We start from the raw sequence: 23,794 nt of genomic DNA on the forward strand, positions 1-23,794 counted from the left end.
TCCAACCTTTTTTGGCTTGCTTTTATGAAATGTTGTTGATTTGAGAAAAGTTACAATCTATCCATTTCTTGTGCAGACTGGAGACGAATTATTTACTTTACCTTTTCAGACTTGGCGGATGCTATTACAAGCTCTTTTTCTTTGACTTCAAGATCTTTGGATAGTTGAGCCACAGACGTACTAGCCTCCATCAGTTTGTCCAAGCCTAGAAATCAGTAACATCTTTTAAAATGCTTGCAAAGCTTTTCATACATGTCCTCTTTATAGCATGACCGTGATGCCAAAACTCTTACCGACATTCATGCGCTCTGCTAGTGTGTTGATAAAGTTGTGCTTTTCAGAATACAATGTTTTGTATCCGTTTACAAAAGAGAGGTACGATTTAGGGGTGACGTGAGTTCTTCTTCGAAACCTGAAAGATAAACAGCGTACAACTTTAACTTCATGTAAAATATGTCTCTGCACTAAAATCTTGAGAATATCATTATATTAATGATTGAAACGTAACAGTGATATGGTTGCATGTTGTACCTTTCGAAGTAGCTTTCACAGGCATCAGACACTTTGTCATGATATGTACCCATGATGGTCACCACAGAAGCCTTCACCTCTGCAGTGCAAACCATTGGAAACTCCGACAAGAAATAGTTGGACACGGCCACCAGAGCCTCATTGGGCCAAGGGGTGAACCAATCCATGGTGCAGCCAGAGATTAACCCTGGGAACTTCAAGGATCTGGAACGAAACTTCTGCCCCACCTGTCAAGGAGAACAGAAAATTTACAAATACAGAGAAATATAAAGGAAACAAAGTATCAGGACTACCTTTAGGTTACTGCTGTTGTGTAACGGATATACAAAGATTCAACCTACCGGTGAGAAGCAAAGAACTACATGCAGATTCTTTCTGGACCGCGATATGAAGTAGTCATAAAGATTGTCAAAAGTTGGTGGTACACGAGGAAACTCCTTTTTCATCACAGCGATCAGGTTCTGGGTGATCTCTTGCAACTCATCTTTAACAAAAAGGTTGGACACCTGCACACAGATAATTGACAGTGAAATAATTAGGACTAGGAAAATCTTTCCTTTGAGAAGTATTTTGTCTGACCTCTTTGTTTCTGTTATATAGGAAGCATAACTTTATTAATGACAATACATAGGAAGGAATGAGTTCCCAACGATCTATAGTATCACAACTATAAAGTAAAGACATTCTGTCTGTGTACTAATGTGATGGTGCGTGATCCGTGACTTGGGTGTGATTTTCTTTACTTCCCGAATGTAAGATATTATACCAACTTATGACACGATAGGGACACACACAAGTAACTGCAACTTGGGCATGTTCAGGGTTATTTTGGGGTACATTGAGTTAGAATAATAAAATAATCCAATATTTTTTATATCTAAACATTTTAACACACACATACAGTCAGGGCCATAAGTATTTGGACTCTGACACAATTTTGTATTTTGCCTATTTATACAACTGCGAGTCACAGTCCAAATACGTATGGCCCTGACTGTAGCTGTTCGGGGTATTTTTGTTGGGCCCCCAGGCAGTTGCCTACTTTGCCTCAAGGTCAAATCTGCCTCTGGTGTTTTTTCGAATGAAGTATTTTGTATCTGTGTTTCTGAACATGAGTAGAACCAATTTGGGTGTGGCATGTTATGGCCGGTGTACTGCTCAGGAAATAAGGACTGGCTGTATCGAAGCACTGGTTCCACACTGAACAGGCACATCACGAACGGGCACTGGTACTGCCGAAGGTTTTACTGTTGAAGTGAAGTCCTCACCTCTCCGGAAGACAGAATATTGTTGAGGTACTCCAGAAAGGCTTCTTCTTTGATTTCATTGTCTGTAAAGATGAAGGTGATGCCTTTTCCCTGAACGCCAGCTGTTTTGTACAACACTTTCAGGTCATCCATGAAATTACTAATGTTGTATGTTCTGTTAAAAAAATAAACAGCAGTGTAAGAAACAACGTATATGCTATGTATTCTATTGTAAGTGTTCAAACAGGACAAGGATTTATGAGATACATATTGTATTGCGTTGTAATAAACATCTACTGGCATTTTTAAATATTCCCTTTTCTAATGAAAATGGTCTTGCCATGAACAAAAATGTAAATAACATTAGCTCTAGTCCAAAATATCACATACAATATAATCATGAATAGTATTTGTTAAAGGCTTGCTATTATTGGACAATTTAGGCCTTAAATGATCAATTTAATGCTGTCTATTTCTAAATTGATTCACAAATGCTGACAGTTTTCTTTTTTCTGTTTTTACCGTGTCAATGTTATCTGGAAGATGCTGTATCCAGCGATGTATGAAGCCAGGCGAGTCAAGCTCTGTTTCCCTGATCCTCCCACTCCCACGAGCAAGGCATTGCCATTGTCGGTTCGAAGGATTCTTGAGATCTATAGAAAGGCAAATCTCAAATAAATCAGAATTATGTATGGCTTCCTCCACAGGATATGCATTGGTCAGATTGGCTTTTAGTCTGACCTTGACAAGATGAGTCATGGCATCCGTGAAGAAAACTAGATCGAGACTGGAGCCTCTTACGATCTCATTGTGCTCGGTCTGATACATCATCAGCTTATTTGATAAGAACTCAAAACTTGGCACCTGGCAGAACGTCAGTTTTGTTAGATTTTGGCGAGTTTTCGACATCAATAGTACATATATCATAAAATGGTGTAAACACCAAGTTCATACCAGTTCATAAACTTTGGGGGGATCAAACGAGGCATTATCATCTTCTTCTCCAGTGGGCTCGAGAGCATCTCGGAAGAAGTCCACAAAGTATGGCTCAGGATGAAGTTCTGGGACAAGACTTGGGTCGACATGCTCGTCAATCACACGCGATACCGCATTGTTAAACCACTCTCTGTCCTCGGAGCAAATACACCTATAGATAAACATTGTTTTAGTATGTGTTTTTGCCATTTTGTTGTACTTAAAAAAGGTGTATTCACTTTATGTAAACACTGCACCTGTCAGCGATCACCCTTGTACATTCACTTTTGAAAAGTGCCAAGAGAGTAGGAATATCACTACACTCCTCTGCCTTAATGTTTAACATTCCTTGCCAGATCCTCGACAAGTCTCTCAAATTGAAGATGTAGTGGAACTTGGATGGTGTCGGAAGCATTTTTGTCTTCAATGAGAAATCATCAAATCACGTCATGTCTTCATTAACAAATCAATACCATTAATCAATGTCACATAATATTTAAAGTGATTACCTTTGTCCGCTGCCATACAATCCTCCCAGCAGACACGAGACGCTTTACCATGTCTGAAATCTCAAGCGTGAACTTCCTGCATTCATGGAAATATCCACAGCCGATTACACCTGCAGAGAAAGAGCATGAAAAACAATTGAAGTGTTTCATACATACTAAAATAAACTAAAAGATGCATCCTTTTAGAGAAAGCTACCAAAGATCTTATCAATGGATGTGTTGGACGGCAGAGTGCAGTTAAAGATTGTGAACTGTCTCTTCAGTCTTTGTGGGATGTCGTTTCTCCCACCACCAGGATGAATCATGGCAGCCAGAATCTGGACGTCCTCAATTGTGGTAAAGTCTCCTGGTTTGTCCAGGTTGTACATGCCTCTCATTTCCATCATCTGGCGTACTATCTCATTGGTAATCTAGTTGGATAGTCACATACACTAGTTATTCAGACTGAACATGAATTAGTGAATATAAATATAAATAAAACTGCTATATAAACACCTGATCTCCCCATTCATTGACAATGGGCATATTGATATCGTCAATGAAGACAGTCATCCTGCGTCCCCCTGGGGGTCCATAGGCGCTGCCAATCCTTTTCTCAATGTAGCTTTCCACTGTTCGCTGTAATGGAGGAAAAAAACATTTGTAAAACAAAAAAAGAATGTAGACTGTACAAAGCCATGCAAAGAGAACATAATAAATATTCTACCTGAAACATTATGGGTTCTGTTGCCGATGAGAAGTTCAGGGACTTCGACAGGTCCGTGTCAGGATCATATTTTTTTGTGTGGCTTTTTATCATCACAGTCTTAGCTGTCCCTTGTTCACCAATAAGCAGTACGGCCTATACAAATACAACAGTTATCTTTCACAGACATACCATAAAGCAACAAAAAAACAATATTTTATGAGTAAAAATACTTTAGTTAGTTTAAAAGAGACAAGATCACCTTGCGTTGTTTGGCAATAGTCTCAAGCAAGAAAGAGGTTCTTGCATTATCCACATTTGGCACAAGAATGGAGGCGTAGTTTGGCACATGATCAGTAGGATAGACATACTCCCCCACATGGCTATTCCAATGACACCATTCACCTGAAAAATAAGTTGTCAAACATAAAGTCAGACCTAGGATAACACAGTCCTTCAAACACTCACTTTAAAGCCAGATCAAGACAGCAAAGAGGTAGCATTTATTGTGTAATATGACTGTACCGTTTGTGTTGACCATATACTCAAACATCGTCTCTCCTGGATTTGTTTGAGGCAGATCAATGTGACTGTCATGGTCTCTGATGTACTTCTCTAGTTTGTCTCTATCCTCTAACTCCAAAATGGCTCCCAGGCTCCACATCAGGCAGAAGACAAAGAGGTGTTCAAGGTGTTTGCTACCAGCCAAGCCTCCCTCCTCCTTGGTTGGGATCAGGCCCTCCAGCAGATTCACTGACTGAGGGTGGATCATATTCAGATCATTTTCAATAAACAAGGTTAGAGCCATTGTCTAGTTTCTGTTTGTCTTTAGCATTGTTCTGCATACGTACCTGCATTATGTAGTTGCATTCCAGTAGCTCCATTTTGGGTTTAAGATTCTGCTTCATAAACAAGTAAGCGTCTTCAAATATCTTTTCGTACAAATTCATAATGCTTGCTGCCTCTTTTGCCATGCGCTTATGAGCCCAGCCCTACGAAATAAGGTCAAAGTTCTACCAAAGCACTTCATTGTAAAATAATCATTGTTCACACTTTCTTCTTTGATTATTTCATGAAGCAACTGTACCTGGAGTATGGGTTTCCAGCTAAGAGCTGAGGAGCTCATGAAGACCATACCCAGCCGAGACACAGTAGCAGGGGAGGCGTTATCCATGTTGTGCACTTCAAACACCAGCTTGCAGGATGGAGACATGGTGATGCGGTCACCATTAGCCAGTGTCAGTGTTTTGTTATCATCAAGCACAGAGTTGAGGTTCTCAATCCATATGGCGTCCACAGGGCCATCAAGCACAATCCATATGAAGTCCCCTGAAGAATAAACACTCTCGAATCATAAAATCATATCTCTTCCTTATTTTTAATTCACTCATTCGGTAGTTCGGTCTCAAGGACAGACCCTTTTATAGGTGGTGTGAGCAACATCTTTAGGTGCAAGCATAAATCATAGCATGTGTGCTGCTTAAGCAAAAAGTGAATCGAGGGTGCTTTCATCAGTCACAACAACTAAATTGCATGAATCTTTCTTTGTGATCTTAAACACTAGTGTGTTTAGGATAGTGCAATATATTTATATATAAAGACAATTTGTGACGTGAATTGAGACGTATCAGTTTAAATGTGCACGGAACTTTGTGTGACAAACCTTTCTTGGCTTTAAGTGTCCTCCTCCACAGAGTGGAAAAGATCCCATCAGTCCAATCACTGGTTGCTGCATCTAGACGACCGAACATCTGTGGCGCAGTGATTGCTTTGGGGTTCATGCGCATCTCCCTGTGTGGGGCTCCACATTCACTCAGAGCTCGCATGAGCAGGTTGATGACTGTGGTCTTCCCAGCTCCACTTGGGCCCAAAGTCATCAGGCCGTGGCGCACTCTTGCAGTCTCATAAAGCTGATAGTGACAGTAACAAAAACATGTCAGGGAGGTATAATCAAAACAATAACTTGATCACACAAATTACACCAACAGGAGCTGAAAGTTACTGTGAGGAACTTTCAGCTGGTTATGAAACAGTCTCAATGAAATACTGATGCCTCCATATGACCAACACAAGTTAAAGAAGATATCAGCGAGAAGACTATCTATAGCTACGCAGTTATTCTCAATGCTTTTCATCGTTGCCACCAGGTCGGATTTCACGCAAAATCCGATGAATGCCGGTTCACCAGACTCCAGTTCAGACTCCAGCGGGGCTTCAGGGAGCGACCAGCCTGCTGCTGACAAACCCAGAGACACCGAGCTGTCGCCTTCAATGGCCACAAGCTCACCTCGCTGGGAGCCAACATTGACACTCCGCTGCTGGAGGCCAAGGCAGGAAGGGGAGGCGTGGGGAAACCAGATCAAGGACTACACGCAACGGACTGACAGACGCCTGCTGCAATACAATGTGGCTTTCTAAATCTGGTTCTCGGAAGCCAAAATCAACACAAAATGAAAGTTCCTTGTTGTGACTTTAACATCTAGACGAAGAGGTTTTGAGATACCTGAACCAGTTTGAGGTTCCATGGTGGGTGGTTGACAATACCAGCAAGCTCAACTTGATGGGACACAGCAGCTTGAAGTTCAACATATGTGGTCCCATCCACCGGGCTACTCGGGAATAAGTCACCGATTAAGCTAAGGAACAGGGGCTCATCCTCATCCACCTGAAAGATACACAAATATTCACATTCAGCCTCTGCTGACACAGCACTATGCCTCCAAAATATATTACATTATACAAGGTGGTTAGCACCGAGTTCCTTTCATACTAATTTAGAGAGATTCATGTCTCGCAGCACTGTCATGACAATGCTGGCCTCCGTGTCATCAGGACGTGCTCTCTTATTGGCCCCGAGTGTTCTCAACACAGACAGGATGTTCCTCAGGCCAAAGTCATAGTGAACCTGACAAAAAGTAGAGGCATTGTGTCAGTAGGTCCATAATCATACACAACTAGTAATTGGCTGGCCACACGCTTCTCACCTGTTTTGTAAGTTGTTCTTCACAAAGTTTATAGAGGACAAAGAATTTCTGGGCCAAGATCACATTCTCATTGAATCCACAACTAGCCAGTTTGACTCTCATGATGATCTGTCGAACAGCGGAGAAGTAACCGTGTGTTAATATTTACGCAGAATAAAAAATATTATCTTCCAGCAAAAGTAGCCGTGACCCACCTGCCGGTCTGGTACCATCATCGAAACCGTCCTGAATTGCACTTTTAGGTTTTCAGGAAGTTCCTGACGACCTGCATATCCAGGGTTCTAATCATGGAATTAACGACAAGTTATTGATCGCCAGCATTTGTATACAGTGTATATTGTGTGTTTCTTATGAGTTTCCTGTGCAATTGTGTATCCTACCATAGTGATAAAGATGCCGAACTCTGGATTCAGATTCACAAGGTCTCCATCAGTAAAAATGAAAGAGCTTTTGTGTTTTTTGCGTGCCATGAGAACAATGTAGATCTGCTGAGCAGCAACAGAGAGCACCGGCAGGTCAATTCTGTTGAACTCATCAAAGCAGCCCCAAGACCCAGACTGAGCAAGGCCTGAAAAATAATACAGAATACATCATGAGATAACTGAAGTTGTACAATACACGGCTGGATGTTTTGACTGGCATACCTTTGTATATCCTTCCGAGTCCTCTGAAATCCATCTGATCGGAGCAGTTGAACACCACCACATACTTGCCGAGGCAACGTCCCATGTCTTTGGTGGTTTCAGTCTTCCCAGTGCCGGCTGGCCCTGCTGGGGCTCCTCCCATACTCATATCCAGAGCCTGGGCCAGTGTGATATAACACCTGTTGATAAAACACAGTTCCCTTGATTTAACTTTGAATTGTAACACTATTTAAAACGTTAATTCGATGATTAAGTAACCAAAATAAATTTCTTTTTTCTTGCCTGTCAGTCAGAGGGGTGATGACCAGACGGTCGGTACAGCCGAGGAACTCATTCTGATAAGTGAAGTCCACATTAGTAATTGATACGATGACCGTATCCAGTTCATCTTTGAAGTAAAATCTGCTCTGCTTCAGCCATTCAAAGTCACCGACAGATTTGACACGCTTCTTTACCTGAGGAGAAAGTAGGGTAGATCTGAATGTGTTACACATGACAGCCAGTTATTAATACGATAGGATCTATGACAAGGGAGACTTTTCAGGGAACCTACTAGGTCATTAAATATATCACTCTGGTGCACATGAATTGTGACGAGCGTCTCATATTTGACTCTGTCAAATTTGCTCAGGTCACAGGTGGTTTGTTTAATGAGCGTCCTGAGTAGATTTAAGAATTTCTTTTTGGTAAGAGTCATGATCTCCTTGTCTTCTTCAGCATTTGTTAGTGCCTGTTCTGCATCTCTTGTCCAAAGCATCTGGATTCCCAGCAGGCCAACCTAAAAGAGAGTACAGGAGTAAAGGACGCAGAAAAAGATGCATTTACATCTTGAACGCATTAGCTAACATACATTAGACTAATGCAGTGTCATCCTGTACTTTAAAACCACGAAATAAAACTACCGATGTCGCCTGTCTTTTTTTATATCAATCAACACTACAAGAGTATTCATTGCTGTCATTTGTTAGGCTGATAAATTGTCAGGTGATCACCATGTACAAGTTTGATCTGAATACGAATATTTTTTCTTTAAATGTGTATTTAGGATTTTCTAGTACATTAGGTAACCACATAATGACGACTGTCAATGCATTCAATATTCTCACTTCTGACCTGTGCTTGGAAGTTGTTGAGGAAAAACAGAAGATCAAAGTCGGGATCGTTGATCTCTAGATCTGAAGCTTTGATGACAGAGTGTAACGAAGCCTGCTGTTCTAACAACAGCTGTCCGAGCCAGAGCTCCACTGCTCCCTGTGCTATGACAGGAGTGTTTAGCTGAAACCACAAACACACAACAAAGTGTATTCAACAAAACAAACACATGCTGCAACAAAGTGCTTTGTGTTAAGAGTAACACATGAGTTCTTCATTATATTTATATTCTGTTAATGCAATCAGCACATTATATACCTTTAGTTTCTCTCCCTCTTGTGAAATAACACCCACAATCTTGTCATACTCGGTGCCATGAAACTCCGCTTCATTGACATTGTCAAACACTCCAAGAAGATGTGCCTGAAAGAAAAATTGCAGCTTAAATGAGTTCAACAAAAAATGTTACCACGCAAGGTCGGAAAATCATGAGAATATCAGCGGGACCAAAAACACAAGCGCTTTTGCAGAAGTATTATTAGCGAATTATTTTTCCACTTAAACATATTCTTTATAGTGACAATCAATGTTCTAACCTGAATTGTGTGAGAATCACTGGCTTGTCCAAGGATTTCCAAAAGGGCCGGATCAGACACAAAAAAGAACCGTGGGAAGAGGAGCCTCTTTTTCTCAAGGTACCTGTCAGATCACATCATCTCCAGTCAATATTTTGCCTCCATCAATTGTATTTGAGCATTTGCAAAATGTAAGGATAACCCAAAATGTATGAAATAAATCAATAACAACTAAGTCTCATGACGACACTTGCCCTAATGTAAATTAATTACAGGAAAAGGCCAAGAGACATTATTAATTTGATAAAAACTACTTTGCAGCTACTATGCGTTACTCCACAGAAGTATATGTGGTGACGGCGTTGCAAAATAACCACATTTACATGCTGCCCGTATCTCTCGTACATCAGAGTTTTGTTTTTACAGACAATTAGTCGTAAAACAGAGGGAGATCACTGAAATTAAAAGACATGCAATTCAATACAACCGATAACAAGTTAACACACACATTGAAGGGTTTTCAGAATTATTTTAAAAAAAACATTGTTGCTTCTTGCAAAAAGGAATTAACTCAAAAAGTTCTACCCTGCAAGAGATTTTTGACAAAATTCCAGCTGTTTCTGAAGGTCGGGTAGGAGCTGTCCCAGAGTTGAATCGCCCACACAACACTCCACCACATTTGGGACTTTTTGGGCTCGCTGCATGATCGTCATCCAGGACTTGTCAATGTTCTGAAAAAGCTGTGATTCCTACATTGGGAAATATTAAGTATTTATTTTACTAAGGAAGAGCTCAACATTGTAATTTTTGATATATGAAGATGCAGAATATTATACCTGAGGCAGGTCTTTGGCTATGTCACCCCCAACAAACACAGCCTCCAAATAGATCCACAGATTTTGCACAATAACCCACTGTTCAAGGACATCAGAAGATGTTGAAAGCTTTGACACCCAGTCCTGGATCTCTGCTTTGTAGTAGGCGCTGTATCTATACGAGGCACACAAGAACACACATTTCTTAAGACAGCACAAGTCAGTGTATATACATGGACATTATAACTGAAAGGATACCTGGAATAAATAAAACAAAATGTATATGCATCAATCCTCTATTTCCCTCTCTGAATCATCAGTCACGACAAATTTCCCCTTGGGGATTAATAAAGTATATATCTATCTATCTATCTTATAGTTGCATCAGTCTAGTCACAGCCATTCTTTTTATAGCCGTAATCTATTTTTCTTACTTGGTGTTAAATATTGATTTTGGTCAATATTTTAAAATCTCATTTCAAATCAGTGTTTGCTGTTGTACCTGTTGCTTAGCAGTGATCCCAGCACCATCAGACCATCCTCCAGGAAGGTTAGGATCTCCGCTGTGTTTGCCCCTTTCAGCATTAGTTCACCTCTATCCTTGAATGTCATCAAGCTTAGAGTCTGACTGGACCACACTTCTTTTACTTGTGACAACTTGGCCTCAATATCCTTCTCCTTCACAGATGAGATGCAGATGTCCTACAAATGAAAAAAAGCCAAGCTCAGGAGGGTGAAGAACATAATAAGTAATATTGTAATTTGAGATGAGGGCAAATTGCAACCACAGCATCCAAATTGCCAACACACCTCAATATCATCCTTGTACTTCAACAGGGGGGCTTCCATGATATTCTTCAGTGTAAAGGTTTTGGACTCCACCTCAAATGGGTGCCCAGTCAGGTCTGTGATCCGGTCCCAGTGTCTCTTCATCACAGACTTGTTTACCATCAACTCAAGCAGAGGGCATGACTCAATGAAATCATCAATCGTCTTCTTCAGGTCTTGGAAGGCTTGCCAGCTCTTAAGTCCTTTGGGTAGCTTTCGGCACCTAGACATAGAGATAATCATTGATCTTGGACAAAATATACAAACACAAGTAGTTTTTGTTTTCACTACATATATTTGAACACTCCTTTTTTTACAGCAATGAAATATATACTATTGTATTAATTTGGGCAAAATGATTGTATTAGAAAGAATGAAAGCACATGGCACATACCATAAAAAGAAATTCTTCAGAATATCTATATATATTTTTAATCACAGTGAATAGTAAATTGTCTGTATTTGTAATGTGCGGAAGTTGAACATAAATACTTGGATTACCTGTTCTGAAATTCCAAAAGTTCTGCATTGATCTTCTCAATATCCATATCTGTCCATAGGATGCCATAATAGCCACCAATCTTACTCATCACTGCATCATACAGGCTGTAGAGTTTCTGCAGCAGGTCCAGCTCTTTTCTAAGGTAATCATAGGAAATTGTATATATATTAGTCTAAATACATTATAAAATACCATGGAGTATCACCAAAACCAATAATTGTCATTTTTCTGGTAATTTAGGGGACGCTTATAGAATGGCAACCCACTTTTTCTTTTGTAGACAGTCATAGTTTGTGACTGGCAAGCCAAGAAGCTGCTCCCCAGAAGTATATGTGGTGAACTTTTTCCACAGTCCTTCAAATGTAACCTGAAAGACATTTTTAAAAGGTTTCCAAGATAATCAAGTCTCAGAAAAGCAGAATACTGATCAGCAAAGTAAACCCTGAAAACAAACATTTAGATATTGAACATAAAAATAATAATATCACCCTGATTAAAAACGTGTTTGTATGGATACATGTTTGTTTCTCGATCTCACTTTTTCTTTTTACATCCAAGGGACTTTGTGTAAAACATTAAAGTCTGTTTTTAAGTAGAGGATTCTAGAGACATTACACACTTTTTACATCAATCTTTACATTGATTGAAATGTTTTGTTTGTCTGTTCTATTTGTTTAAATGCCTTTTATGCATCATTGACCAGTATATAGAATGGTATAAAACAATTTGACAGTTACTTGACAGTTCTGGAGTCTGAGGCTGGCTTCTTGGGGAGCTATTCCATCAGCCATGGGGCCTTCCTGAAAACAACACCATATGAACTGATTCATTTAAATGTATCGATAGAGAACATACCAATACTGATAAGACTTAAAGATTCAGAGATTACTTACTGAATCATATTGTTTCATGAAAGAACCAACATCATTTTGGAAAGTTGAAACACATTCCAGAAGGTTTTGTTTGAACTTGGGCTGCATACGAACAAGCTCATCTTGCACTGATCTCTGGGAAAGTCAGGAATAAAAAAACAAAATCATAGTTGAGTTTGACACATTTTAAAATGTCAAAGCAAACAAAGTATGAATAAAGTGATGATACTAACAGCTTGAGACTGCAGCTTTGTGAAGAAACGTTTCAGCTTGTGCACTCCCTCTACTTGTTTTGTGGTCACCTCGGCTTCATATCGAGTCAAGATTTCATATGCTTCCTGTAAAATAGAACATAAACATATAATATATATATAATAATAATATTATATGTTATTTATAAAATATATATTTTTTAAAGATACATCAATCAAAACAGCAAGGCTAACTCATAAAGGAAGAATAATGTATGACTTAAAATAGATAATGACAGTGAACAACTTTTCTAATATGTGTAGCATCACACAAATTTAATGGAAATCACAATCTCCACAAATAGTCTGATAGGTTTCCCTGATAATGCCCCACAGATCAAGCAAAGCCAAAATGTACTCAGTTCATTGAGTGCAAACTCCCAATTGCTCTCATCATTATCTCTCTTTCATTCTTTTTATATTAACACACGTGTTTAAGTATTATTTATATTAACACACAGCAAGTTGTGCCCATGTTTCACTTCTGGAATCTTTACAAAAAAGTTTAAATGTCATATATTTCCAATTTGGTTCAAACAACGTACGAAAACAAAGTGCCGTTTGTCAGGACGGATGCAAAAATGCTTTCCAGAGTCGTATCAGTAACTGCTGTGTGGAATTTTGGTGTCTGGTAAATCTTAAAACTAAAAGATCTTTTATTTGACTTCCTGGATCATTTTTCATCTTATCCCAAGTACCTGTATCCCTCCACCCTAAACAATGCAGCCCTTTCAGCAGTTACATTTTTTTGTCTGTATGAGGTAATATAACCACTGCAGTAACAAACGAGACCTTATCTGCGGTATATAGTGCGTTTCATACCTCAATGGAAATTAATGTCATGTCAGTTTGAATTTCAACATCCCGAAGTTTAGACAGGGCCCCCATGGCACAACGCACATCTTCCAGATTAGCCACAGGATGAGATAGTCGTACAATATATCTGTAAATATGTATGCTGGTGTCAATCATTTTCTTCCTGTACTTTTCCTTCAGGTATTTGCACAACAATTTCTTCCAGGCTTTGGTCTCAACGGTCAAGGACTTCTTTAATGGCTCTGTATACAGGAAACACAATTTAGAGCACATTATTTTCAGTCCTCGCAGCTAACACACACAATTCCAAAATCAAGCGATGACATAACTAATTAAAAGGTTTTGCTATAACATCAAATGTTTAATATAAAAAAAGGATGCTTCTTGGGTCAGATCATTATTTGTTGTGACAGAGATGGCAATGTTGGACAGTTGTTCTACCACATTTCTTCAATGCCCTGAAATTTAGAACGAACATTTCTGTGTCACGGGGTAACGAGGGGCAAGAGCTCATGCGCAGAGGAACAGGACAGGACTCAAGGTGAAAAACTAAAAAGGTTCCAAACAAAAACTCAGGTCGGCAACAGTTACAAAGACAGGCAGGTACAGCGACAAGGCACACGGAGAACAAGGAAGAAAGAAATAAAGACAACTAGAATGGGCACTCGGTAGAGCGCATACCTTCGCATATCACAAGATTGGGCATTGAATTATGAACATTTTGGCATTAGTTGCATGCCAATTGGATACAAATTGACCGTGCTATGGTAAAAAGAAGATTTTGACCTTTTCATGACCTTGACCTTTGACCCGATCAATCCCAAAATCTAATCAAATGGTCCCCGGATAATAACCAAGCATCCCACCAAATTTCATGCGATTCTGTTTACAACTTTTTTTGTTACGCGAATAACACGCATACAAATAAATAAATAAATACACGGCGATCAAAACATTACCTTCCGCATTTTCAATGCGAAGGTAACAATCCAACAGGAAACAAGGGCAAGACTGGCACAATATATAGGGGGGGAAACAGGTGTACGGCGTGAGACAATAACGAGACAAGAGTGGCTGAGGGCAGGTGCAGGGAATAAATCAATCAAGGAGTCAGAGACACAGAGAAGAAACAGAGACACAGAACAGGGCGTTATATTCTGGTTCCCAAAGGGTCAGTTCTATAACTTTTGTCTCTCCCAGTGCGACCACCAGATTACATTTTGGGGTTTTGAGTGCCATGTCAAATTACTGGACTGGATGACATTTTTCAGTGACAACCATGTTCCTTCTAACTGCAGTAGTGGGAAAACTAATGCTTAGCTCCATTTTCTGTTTGTATGTTGCAACACTTTAGTCATTTCTCTCCATTCTGTAGACACAGAAATCAAAATGCGGAAAAAAATCTTAAATCTAGTTTCTGTCTAGAACATATTAAAGTTACCTTACCTGTTGACAGTTCAGTACAGCCCAAAACAATGATGGGTTTGACATCATCAATTTCTTGTTCAATTGAGTCATAGTGCTGGATTTTAGATTTGATCTCGGTCAAGCATGGATTGCTGTGCATGAATTCCTTTTTAAAATGATGATACACATGATGGTATTATTAGCATCATTGTAATATTATAGGAAAACATACAGTATATTTGTCAAAGGTGAAAACAGAATGTTATGTTCTAAGAAAAAACAACCTTGACTTTGAGGTTCTTATCTTCATCCCAGATCTCACTGAATCGATCAAACTGCTTTAGAACATCAGCTGCTTGGCCTCTTTGGGAGCTGACTGCTGATTTCAGAACGATCACAACCTTTTTGATGTCTTTTTGTTGAACAACTCTCTGATAGAAATTCTCTTTTCTCCGTCTGTGAGATCATAAACATCAATTTCAAAGGGGTTTACACAGTTGATACAGTTCATATCGGTTTGCTTGTCTTTCAGGGGGGTTGTTCATCTATATGTATGCTAATAATGCTTAACCTGTGTTTGTTGCACCATCTGCCATGTACGCCTTCTGCCATGCAATGCCCTTGCTGATGTCCAACACCAAGTCAATAAGTCGATTTATTGCCTGTTGGATCTTATCTACAGTGGGAATCATTACCTGATGACAAAAAATATCAGACAGAGAAACAACATGTTCTGTTTAACAATATTGGCAAGGGATTATAGATTATCCATCACTCTTAAAAGGCAACTAGTATGAAGTGGAATCAATAACCAATGAGTAGTGGAAACTCACCACTTTGGGTATAACCAGCTGGACTTCGCATGTTATTAGTGAGAACTTAGTCTCAGACATTGACTTCTGGAAAGTACTAACATTTCCCTTTTTTGATGTCGATCTGTAACGGATCATATTTCTTAGATATTGTCCTTTATTTCAATTTTATAATGAATAAAACAAACATGCTTACCTAGTGCCACAAATTCTCCTTTTCAGGGTCTCCAAAGACACATTTGTTGTTTTGACCAGTGCCTCAAATACCCTTTCACTGAAGTATTCATAAAGCTTCTTAAACTCCTGAAATTAAGATTTGTAGTTGAAGCATTAACATATGTGTTGGTATATTGTATATCACAGCAGTATTAATAAATGAAATTATAAAAAATACCTTTTCAAATTTGATTACTTTATCTCTGTCTGGACATTCTGAATGTTTTCCCTCATTCTCATTGGAGCACTTCTGGCTCTCTGCTGAGAATGTCACATTCATCCGTCCTAAAATATTCAAAGGGAGAAATAAAAAATATACACATACATTTTAGTTTAAGCTAATGTATGCCTATTACTGAAAAGTACTTGTATATTATATCCACATAAGTCCAACACTTTAAACTGTGAGTTAAAAGCACCTGAGACAGGTTCCTCTGCCGTCTTCTTGGTGTCTTTTGAATCATTAATGGGACTGAACACGTTAGCCAGCTCCTTCACTGCTTCTTTAACATGACTACATTTGGAGACCAATGTCTTTGTCCACTCCTTACATTGTTTCTAAAAAAAAAGGATATAATGTGTGGATTGGTGAATAAGACATATTTCCTAATTTCTACCAAAAATAAACTTTGAAAAAGAAACTAATCCTTCCTTTTATGACATTTTAGGGCAGCAGAAACAACACATTGGTATATCATCAGCTTCTAAGTGAAATGGCTAACGGGATAGCAGACGGTTGCCTGTTTTTCCGGCACTCTGATGAAGGTAAGACCATTATTCACTCTCATGTTTGTGTTCTGTATCAATATATGAGGGAAATATCTGGATTTTGTCATTGCTTAATTCTTCACTATGTTCCCAAGTTTGTTGCTAACTGTATTTTCATACAGTTAATGTTTTTTTAGAGCTTTTCAGTTGAAAACTGCCTGCTCTGATGCGTAGAGGAAATCAAGACAGTAAAGTTGAACATCAGAACATGTTTAAGTTGTGAACAGAACAAGACATTTGAGAAAGTCATCTTGGGAAAACACCGATTGTCATTTTTCACCATTTTCTGACATTTCAAAGACAAATCAATCAATCACGAAGACGATAGAGGGATTAATCGAATGTGAAAATAATCGTTAGTTAGAGCCCTTGTACATACCTCATTGATGTCAATCAATGTCTGCACTAGAGATGCATGACTTTCAGGGAGCTCAATCAGTACAGCCTCAGAGATGTCCGTCAGGACATCATCAATGTGTATCTTACAGATATCCTGCACCTGAAAATAAATTATCAAAATTATCTTTATATGTGTGTGTGTAATTATATAAATGAACACACATTGCATTACAATGTTTTACGTTGCAAATCCAGAACCGAAATATCCATTTCAGAAAAGGAAAAGATAGTTAGCATTTTGCTCAATTCAGTAACATACCTTCTTTACAAGATATTTGAGCTCAAACAAAGCAGTGTCAACATTCTGGAAGAACTTGTCCAGGAGGAAGGATGACCAGGTGAGCAGCTCTGCCCCATGACGAAGCACAGATTCAACCTTTTAATGGACAAAAAACAAGAGTGAAATAGAAAAAAATAAACTCTGGAAGCATTGATAAATTAAGCAATAGTTAGTTTTGGACACAAAAGCCGGAAAAATAAAACTGTGAAAAACATGTTTCCACACCTAGTATTCACACTTCCTGCTTAATATGTGCATGTTCATAACTGATCCTACAAAAAGCTTGAACAAACTTAGCAAGAAAAACATAACATGTTTGTTTATATTTATCATGAGTAGAATAATGTGTTTATATTCATGAAAACATGATATGAGCTACAGTTCATCAATTTGTATTTTATGATATAATTAAATGTACTGTGCTCACATTTTTGATCTTTGAAGCCATCAAGCTGGTGAATTCCGCTGGAATGTTCTCACAAGTAGACTCATAGTCTGCCAAAATGGTCTACAAAAACACATTTGGCATACAAGTCATTTTATCTTACGGTAACCATCCATCTTTAAAAAGGTGTTATAATCTACCTCTAGTCGAAGGTGGTTGGTCTTTATTTCACTTTCCCACTTGACCAGAAGCAACGCCGGCTTTGGAACCTCCAGACCCATCCTCAACAGACGCTTAGCATCCGCAATGACCTCAGTTACTTTTGGGTCAAAGTTGTCAACTAATTTACCAGTCTTTGGGTGACGAACCAGCAGTGTATTTTGCAAGACTGTTATAAGGGAAAATGGTAGAAAAAGCATTTTAAATTAATATTACAAATGAGGGGTATTGTGTGTATCTAGGGTATACACATATTAAGTCAGAGCTAGAGAACCAACCATATTCAAGTTTTGACACTTCATCCATCCATGTTTTGTGGTTATCAGACTCAAACTCTACAAACGCAGCTGCAGTTTTCTTGTACATTTTATCCACATCTTGTCCCTCAGGGCTGCGTAGGATGTCAGAGTGTTTCTGCAAATGTCAATGGATACACTTAACGTCGAAACGTACATAATATTAAAGTATTTTAAGTTGTTTTTCGTAGAAAAGTGTAGTCTTACTTGAATATATGCGAAGGGTTCATCTATTTTCTTGTAGAGAAACCGGACCCATTGAATCCTTCCAGCCACAGGAGGCATTAATCTAGCTAATGGAGGTTCGTCTTTCTGTTCGTCAAAGACCTGAAGCAGATCAGCTCATTTCATCAAAAACATTAGCTTCCATATTTGACAACACATTCTGTAATATTCATCAATAACTACTTAAACATTAAAATGGGATACCTTTTTCACAAACTCTACTTCTGAGGCATAATGCTTAAGAATAAGACTCAGAAGGTTGGACATTTTTTTGTCAAGACAGGGTATATTCAGCCTCTGAAAACTGAAAAAAGAGAACTCATGAGACCTGTGTTATTTATTATATTGCCAAATCCTCCAGTTTAAATAATTACAAGATAATCTTATACTGACCGCTGTATTAGGGACAGAGATCGCTGAGATGAGTAGATTTTAGAGAAGCATGAACTCATAAATCCCTGCAGTTGTTTCTGTGGATAACCAAATGTTTAATATGACGATCTATATTGGAAACAATGCTAAATGTATAAGTGATTGTGACAAAATAGCAGTTTCCTATACCACAGATTAGAAACAAAAGGAAACTATACATACCTCAATTTGGCCGATTTGAGTCAGAAACTTTGTGAAATCTGTTTCAAATTCTATTCTTGGAACCAAGATATCATATTGTATCATTTTCATGTTCATGGATACAGTGTAGAATTGTCTGGCCAGAATCTCAATGCCCTCAATATTTGATTTTTCAAGAGATCTGAACGTCTTGAACACTGTTATTATTTGTGTGATCTACAATGGATACAGAATAGTGTTAATTGGCAAGGCCTTTTGGCATAACTGCAATTTAATTTACTTATTTTTAAATTGTGGGACTTCACCTTTTCAAGTTGATTGCAGAAGCTCTCAAACTTGCAAAAAATCTGCATCTCTGAAACCTCAAAGGACCTCTTTCCAGGTCTTTCCAGTATTTGCTTCTTTGCCTTCTGGAAGCAAGACCGATATTCCTGATATAAGCAGATACAGTCCTGCCAAAAATAAAAGATGAATGAATTTGAAAACAGTCACATGCTGATCGCAATTTGTGTTTTAATAAGTATCATCATCACCTGAATTTTCTTGACAATTTCTTTAGCATCTTGGTCCCATATTAGACATGTGCCATTGTTAGAAATGTATGATCTGCATGCTGTCACCATCTGATTTGTGACCTGGAGTTTTTTTCAGAAAACAGAAAACACAATTGGTTCCTTGGATTTTCTGAACAACAACTTATAATTTTCTGAGACTCAATATAGTACACTTACTTTTGAGAACAGTGCGGATATCTTTTCACTGGTGTTGTAGTACAGTGAAACACTGTAAATCATTCCAATAGCCTCAATGACGTTCGGCACGCTTTTCATCATGGTAACCTGAAATCACACATCCATGTTTATTAGGTCTGATGAACAACATGTAACAAACTTGCATTAATACATGATGTTCTTAAAGTTCCATCTTGCAAAATGTTTAATATTACCAATGTGGAGAGGTGTCATTATAATGCCTATCCTACAAATAGTATACTCACTCTAGTTCTAATCGGATACAAGACCACTGGAGGTCACTATCTAAAGTTTGACTTACCCCCTCTGCACACATGGGCTGCATCACAATACAGGAAATTGGTGACCGTGCATTAAATACCTTTTATATAGCTTTGTTTTTTTCTTAGTCTACTATATAGGGTTTTCCTGTAGAATGTAAACATCACTTTAAAATGCATTGACAAATTAAGCCCTCAACAACATTTTAGGGCATTTTAAAAATATTTTCTTAAACACACATTTACCTGAATTATAATCCTACATATTCGTGCATACAATAATATAGTGTGGAGATTAAAATGAAATACGGAAAATGTAATCTTTCCTTAGATATTATTAGCTATTTATCATATCACATTATTGATTATACATACCGGGTCACTGTTGTAAAGAGGTTGACAGACTTTCTCCAGTGTGTCAAGGAATTTCACATTGTCTTTTGCCTCATTGGTATGATCCGTTAACCTGGCATCCAGCTCCCGCCATTTCTACATGGTTGAAAAAGTAACGTAATCTTTCAGAAATCCAAAGGTTACAAATTTGGAAAATATAATAGTATTCTTAATCCACCTAGAACGATCATATTCACAGTGGAAATTGGACTTTTGATAATTACTATAGTTTATGCAACTAAAATGTTTTACCATATAATTTACACAGGATCAATTAGTCATATTGTATCGATGAACACATCAAACCATAGCCAGATCAGATCAATCAAAAACCTGATTTCTAACTTCTTGAAGGTATGACTTTCTTTAAGTTTGACACGCAAGCCTCCGTACCTTCACAATCTTTGAATGGCTGATATGGAGCACCATCACCACTGCCTTACACTCTGAGCCTTTGATGTGAGTGATGATGGAGTTGAACCGTAAATACATTTTTTGCCAGTGTTCGAACTCACTCAGTGGCCCTGCAGAATCAACCTCTTTCCTTAACTGATCACTTTCTATCAGGACCTGATGGTTATAGACAGACAATGGTTACAATTTCCCTTTACAGGGCAGCAATTCAATCACCGCATCTAATATAAAATATTTACAGGGCAGCAATTCAATCACCGCATCTAATATCAGATACATTTTGGAAGCTTTATCAATTCAAAATATAGATTGATTAACCATGGACATTTTTTATGTCCAACGTTATTAACAGTTTACATTCTTATTTTGTTTTGTGTTTAAATTCTCTTATTGTTGATACTGGGAGAAATCGTGTTTCTGTTCACATAAATTTGACCACTTGTTAGTGTAATAACAATAAAATCATAATTTTACCAACCTGCTCAATTTGCTTATACCATTGCATCAGAATTTCCTCCAGTCGATGCACAATGTCTAAATCAGCAGCTGCAACTTTCATATCGTCAAGGGAGGCCAACGTAGAGAAGTCAAAATCTGTGACTGTAGTCAGATGAACAATGCTGTCATTCCTCATCTGGATGTCTGGGGTACAAACAAGAAAGATAAATCAAATTTACTGAAATACAACCAATTGTTTACAGATAATGCTAACAGATAATGCAACAATTGACAATTTCAAAGCAATTCAGTGTGACTTGCCAAACAAAATCGTTAAGACATGGTACGGCTTTAATGTCTTTGAAAGAAAAAGAAACAAATTATGTAACTGACAACTTTAATAACATTTTGACTTACCATCTAAGGAGCCAAGACAACGTTTTATGGTGTCCTTGAAATTCTGTATTATTCTTTGTCCATGTGGAGACTTATCTAAGTCACCCCAGTTTTCAGCTTCAAGAGCTGGTAGAACAAAGTTGAAGACATTCCTTGTTCCTTTCACGAGACCGTCTCTGGCATCAATCATTGAAAAGAAGATCTCCTACAAAGCATCAAGACAATATCATCTATCCATTACATGGTCTTCAGCAGTAATCTATATATACGATAACAATGTAAACACTTTTTACTCTGAGGTAGTCTTCTGTTTTAACAAAAAAAAAGGATAATCTAAAGGCTTTACAGAATATATTGATGTTTAACTGTTACATATTACTATTTGAACTCACAAAGATCAATTATGATTAGATAATCCTCTAAAAAGGGAGCGGTGTATTCAGCTTGTGTAATAACCACAACACTGGGGGTGCTAAACTCACTAAATAATTGATCTTTTACAGCCAACCAACAACCTCCTTTAAGACATAAATAACAATTATGTCATGCCCTTTCAACAGGGATTTTTTTTGGGCTATTAAAATACATTAATTAAATGTTAAAATGTGTACATCACAAAATAATTACTAAATAAAATTACATCCATGACTGTCTTACCTCATGTATGTTTTCTAAATCCACAGGAATGTCCACTCTATTCCGGGTGAAAAAGCAGCAAATGCCTGTAAGGCAGGTTTGAGACAGATTGGCTAAAAACAGCCTCAATATCTTTTCCCCTTTGTTAGTCCTAGGATATAAGCGTCCACACTCTGAAATGATATTAAATACAAAGTTTTTAGTGAGATGAAAAACAGTAATGTACTTAAATTTGAACATTCTACAAAACGGGGACAAATATAACAAGTATTCTAAGCAATTACACCGACCTATTCCTGGGATTTGCGCCTCCTGATATACAAAGGAAATGGTTGCATTTCCACCTTCGGAGAAGAATTCATCAAAAAGACCCAGCTATTGAGGAAGAGAACAAAAAAAAATGTTTTTGTTGTTTTACAGTCATGGTATATTAAAAGAGGCATTAAAGACATTAAAAAGACCAGTGGTACTAGTAACAAAAAGACCCACTGGCAGACTGAATGAAATGTATTTTAAGACGATCACCGAGGGAAGACGAAAGTCTTTTGGCTTTAAGGAGGCAGTATTTAATGTATGTTTTATTCATCCTCAAATTATAATTATTGGATTGGATTCAATTTATTGTCATTGCACAGAGGCAACGAAATCTCTGCATTTAACCTATCCTTAGTTATTAAGGAGCAGTGGGCTGCAGTGATGCGCCCAGGGAGCAACTGGGGGTTCAGTGCCTTGCTCATGGACACTTAGACTTGCAACTAATGGGGAGAGCGGGGATCGAACCGATGACCTTGGGCTTGCAGGACGACCCCCTTACCCCACTGAGCTACAGCTACATTATTGTCCAAACCTCCATTGATTATATCTATTAATTATTCACTTTAAAGAGAGTCACATAGCATTGCAATGGAAAAGGGGCGATGATTAACATGTCCACTAGGGTGCCATGTTTCCATCACTGCCAATCACAGCTGGAGACAATAATTACAAGTCATTTGTCCAATTTCCCACTGAAGAAAGACAGTTCGTGGGTTTTTTCTCCAGTGGGAAAGGAGCTTCTCATGGGAAAACTCACAGATGGAGAATCTAAAATAAATTCTTCTACTACTGTTGGCTCCAAGTACAGCCTGTGAGCCAGGAGCTCGATCATGTACTTGTGTGCAGGGGTGAGGAGCATCTTTCGCTCTTCTCTTGCTTGCTTGTATTTAGCCTGAGAAAGACACGTGTTGTAAACAATAGCAATTGTATTTTCACACATAAAAACGCTGTACAATAAAATGAGTGAAATGGATTTGTTTAGCTACTTGTGTTCGGAAAATCAATAATGCAATAAAAGTGTTCAATTTAATTTACCTGACCACCATCCTCGTTTGCCTCAAGTGTATCCATCATGAAGAGCTCAGGCAATATCAGCCCCTGTGCTGAAAAAAATGTGTTAGTCTGCTTATTCTCTCTAGATTAACCTAAACTACATGTATTAAAAAACCTAATCAGTCGATCCCTAAAGCTGGAGCCTCATACCGATTGTTTCCTATAGCCTTGTTAGTCTATGAACCCACAAAATGTGTGTATTTAAATTAATTAATACAATTTGGTTTCTTT

The 23,794-nt window shown here is 38.2% G+C and overlaps 1 protein-coding gene across 1 annotated transcript in view; it reads right to left on the bottom strand.

The window, feature by feature from the left end:
• The window catches only part of LOC130206653 (dynein axonemal heavy chain 8-like), a 32,169-nt gene extending 8,588 nt beyond the window's left edge, over positions 1 to 23,581 (bottom strand). Inside the window, exons 1-66 of the mRNA XM_056434708.1 lie at positions 23,546 to 23,581; positions 23,268 to 23,402; positions 22,486 to 22,570; positions 22,217 to 22,368; positions 21,581 to 21,764; positions 21,204 to 21,367; positions 20,705 to 20,881; positions 20,294 to 20,407; positions 19,638 to 19,745; positions 19,440 to 19,541; positions 19,212 to 19,358; positions 18,928 to 19,122; positions 18,727 to 18,803; positions 18,538 to 18,637; positions 18,316 to 18,435; positions 18,091 to 18,226; positions 17,794 to 17,981; positions 17,636 to 17,716; positions 17,188 to 17,304; positions 16,909 to 17,028; positions 16,181 to 16,319; positions 15,940 to 16,046; positions 15,742 to 15,848; positions 15,567 to 15,669; positions 15,305 to 15,428; positions 15,018 to 15,190; positions 14,773 to 14,899; positions 13,333 to 13,568; positions 12,493 to 12,597; positions 12,281 to 12,394; positions 12,125 to 12,187; positions 11,654 to 11,754; positions 11,387 to 11,524; positions 10,868 to 11,108; positions 10,560 to 10,759; positions 10,079 to 10,232; positions 9,828 to 9,991; positions 9,264 to 9,366; positions 8,986 to 9,090; positions 8,689 to 8,850; positions 8,129 to 8,353; positions 7,858 to 8,030; positions 7,576 to 7,754; positions 7,312 to 7,499; positions 7,126 to 7,212; positions 6,932 to 7,039; positions 6,718 to 6,852; positions 6,451 to 6,612; positions 5,611 to 5,857; positions 5,035 to 5,276; positions 4,799 to 4,939; positions 4,473 to 4,704; positions 4,210 to 4,352; positions 3,969 to 4,103; positions 3,758 to 3,880; positions 3,459 to 3,672; positions 3,263 to 3,372; positions 3,011 to 3,174; positions 2,733 to 2,925; positions 2,520 to 2,642; positions 2,301 to 2,431; positions 1,800 to 1,953; positions 873 to 1,037; positions 532 to 758; positions 294 to 412; positions 102 to 205 (exon numbers count right to left, since the gene is read on the bottom strand). Coding sequence (XP_056290683.1) covers positions 102 to 205; positions 294 to 412; positions 532 to 758; positions 873 to 1,037; positions 1,800 to 1,953; positions 2,301 to 2,431; positions 2,520 to 2,642; positions 2,733 to 2,925; positions 3,011 to 3,174; positions 3,263 to 3,372; positions 3,459 to 3,672; positions 3,758 to 3,880; positions 3,969 to 4,103; positions 4,210 to 4,352; positions 4,473 to 4,704; positions 4,799 to 4,939; positions 5,035 to 5,276; positions 5,611 to 5,857; positions 6,451 to 6,612; positions 6,718 to 6,852; positions 6,932 to 7,039; positions 7,126 to 7,212; positions 7,312 to 7,499; positions 7,576 to 7,754; positions 7,858 to 8,030; positions 8,129 to 8,353; positions 8,689 to 8,850; positions 8,986 to 9,090; positions 9,264 to 9,366; positions 9,828 to 9,991; positions 10,079 to 10,232; positions 10,560 to 10,759; positions 10,868 to 11,108; positions 11,387 to 11,524; positions 11,654 to 11,754; positions 12,125 to 12,187; positions 12,281 to 12,394; positions 12,493 to 12,597; positions 13,333 to 13,568; positions 14,773 to 14,899; positions 15,018 to 15,190; positions 15,305 to 15,428; positions 15,567 to 15,669; positions 15,742 to 15,848; positions 15,940 to 16,046; positions 16,181 to 16,319; positions 16,909 to 17,028; positions 17,188 to 17,304; positions 17,636 to 17,716; positions 17,794 to 17,981; positions 18,091 to 18,226; positions 18,316 to 18,435; positions 18,538 to 18,637; positions 18,727 to 18,803; positions 18,928 to 19,122; positions 19,212 to 19,358; positions 19,440 to 19,541; positions 19,638 to 19,745; positions 20,294 to 20,407; positions 20,705 to 20,881; positions 21,204 to 21,367; positions 21,581 to 21,764; positions 22,217 to 22,368; positions 22,486 to 22,570; positions 23,268 to 23,402; positions 23,546 to 23,581 — 9,528 coding nt within the window. The remainder of the gene's footprint in view (positions 1 to 101; positions 206 to 293; positions 413 to 531; positions 759 to 872; positions 1,038 to 1,799; positions 1,954 to 2,300; positions 2,432 to 2,519; positions 2,643 to 2,732; positions 2,926 to 3,010; positions 3,175 to 3,262; positions 3,373 to 3,458; positions 3,673 to 3,757; positions 3,881 to 3,968; positions 4,104 to 4,209; positions 4,353 to 4,472; positions 4,705 to 4,798; positions 4,940 to 5,034; positions 5,277 to 5,610; positions 5,858 to 6,450; positions 6,613 to 6,717; positions 6,853 to 6,931; positions 7,040 to 7,125; positions 7,213 to 7,311; positions 7,500 to 7,575; positions 7,755 to 7,857; positions 8,031 to 8,128; positions 8,354 to 8,688; positions 8,851 to 8,985; positions 9,091 to 9,263; positions 9,367 to 9,827; positions 9,992 to 10,078; positions 10,233 to 10,559; positions 10,760 to 10,867; positions 11,109 to 11,386; positions 11,525 to 11,653; positions 11,755 to 12,124; positions 12,188 to 12,280; positions 12,395 to 12,492; positions 12,598 to 13,332; positions 13,569 to 14,772; positions 14,900 to 15,017; positions 15,191 to 15,304; positions 15,429 to 15,566; positions 15,670 to 15,741; positions 15,849 to 15,939; positions 16,047 to 16,180; positions 16,320 to 16,908; positions 17,029 to 17,187; positions 17,305 to 17,635; positions 17,717 to 17,793; positions 17,982 to 18,090; positions 18,227 to 18,315; positions 18,436 to 18,537; positions 18,638 to 18,726; positions 18,804 to 18,927; positions 19,123 to 19,211; positions 19,359 to 19,439; positions 19,542 to 19,637; positions 19,746 to 20,293; positions 20,408 to 20,704; positions 20,882 to 21,203; positions 21,368 to 21,580; positions 21,765 to 22,216; positions 22,369 to 22,485; positions 22,571 to 23,267; positions 23,403 to 23,545) is intronic.
• Between the last annotated feature and the right edge of the window lie 213 nt (positions 23,582 to 23,794).

Source organism: Pseudoliparis swirei, chromosome 16, assembly GCF_029220125.1.
Source record: "Pseudoliparis swirei isolate HS2019 ecotype Mariana Trench chromosome 16, NWPU_hadal_v1, whole genome shotgun sequence".
In the NCBI taxonomy this organism is placed as follows: Eukaryota; Metazoa; Chordata; class Actinopteri; order Perciformes; family Liparidae; genus Pseudoliparis; species Pseudoliparis swirei.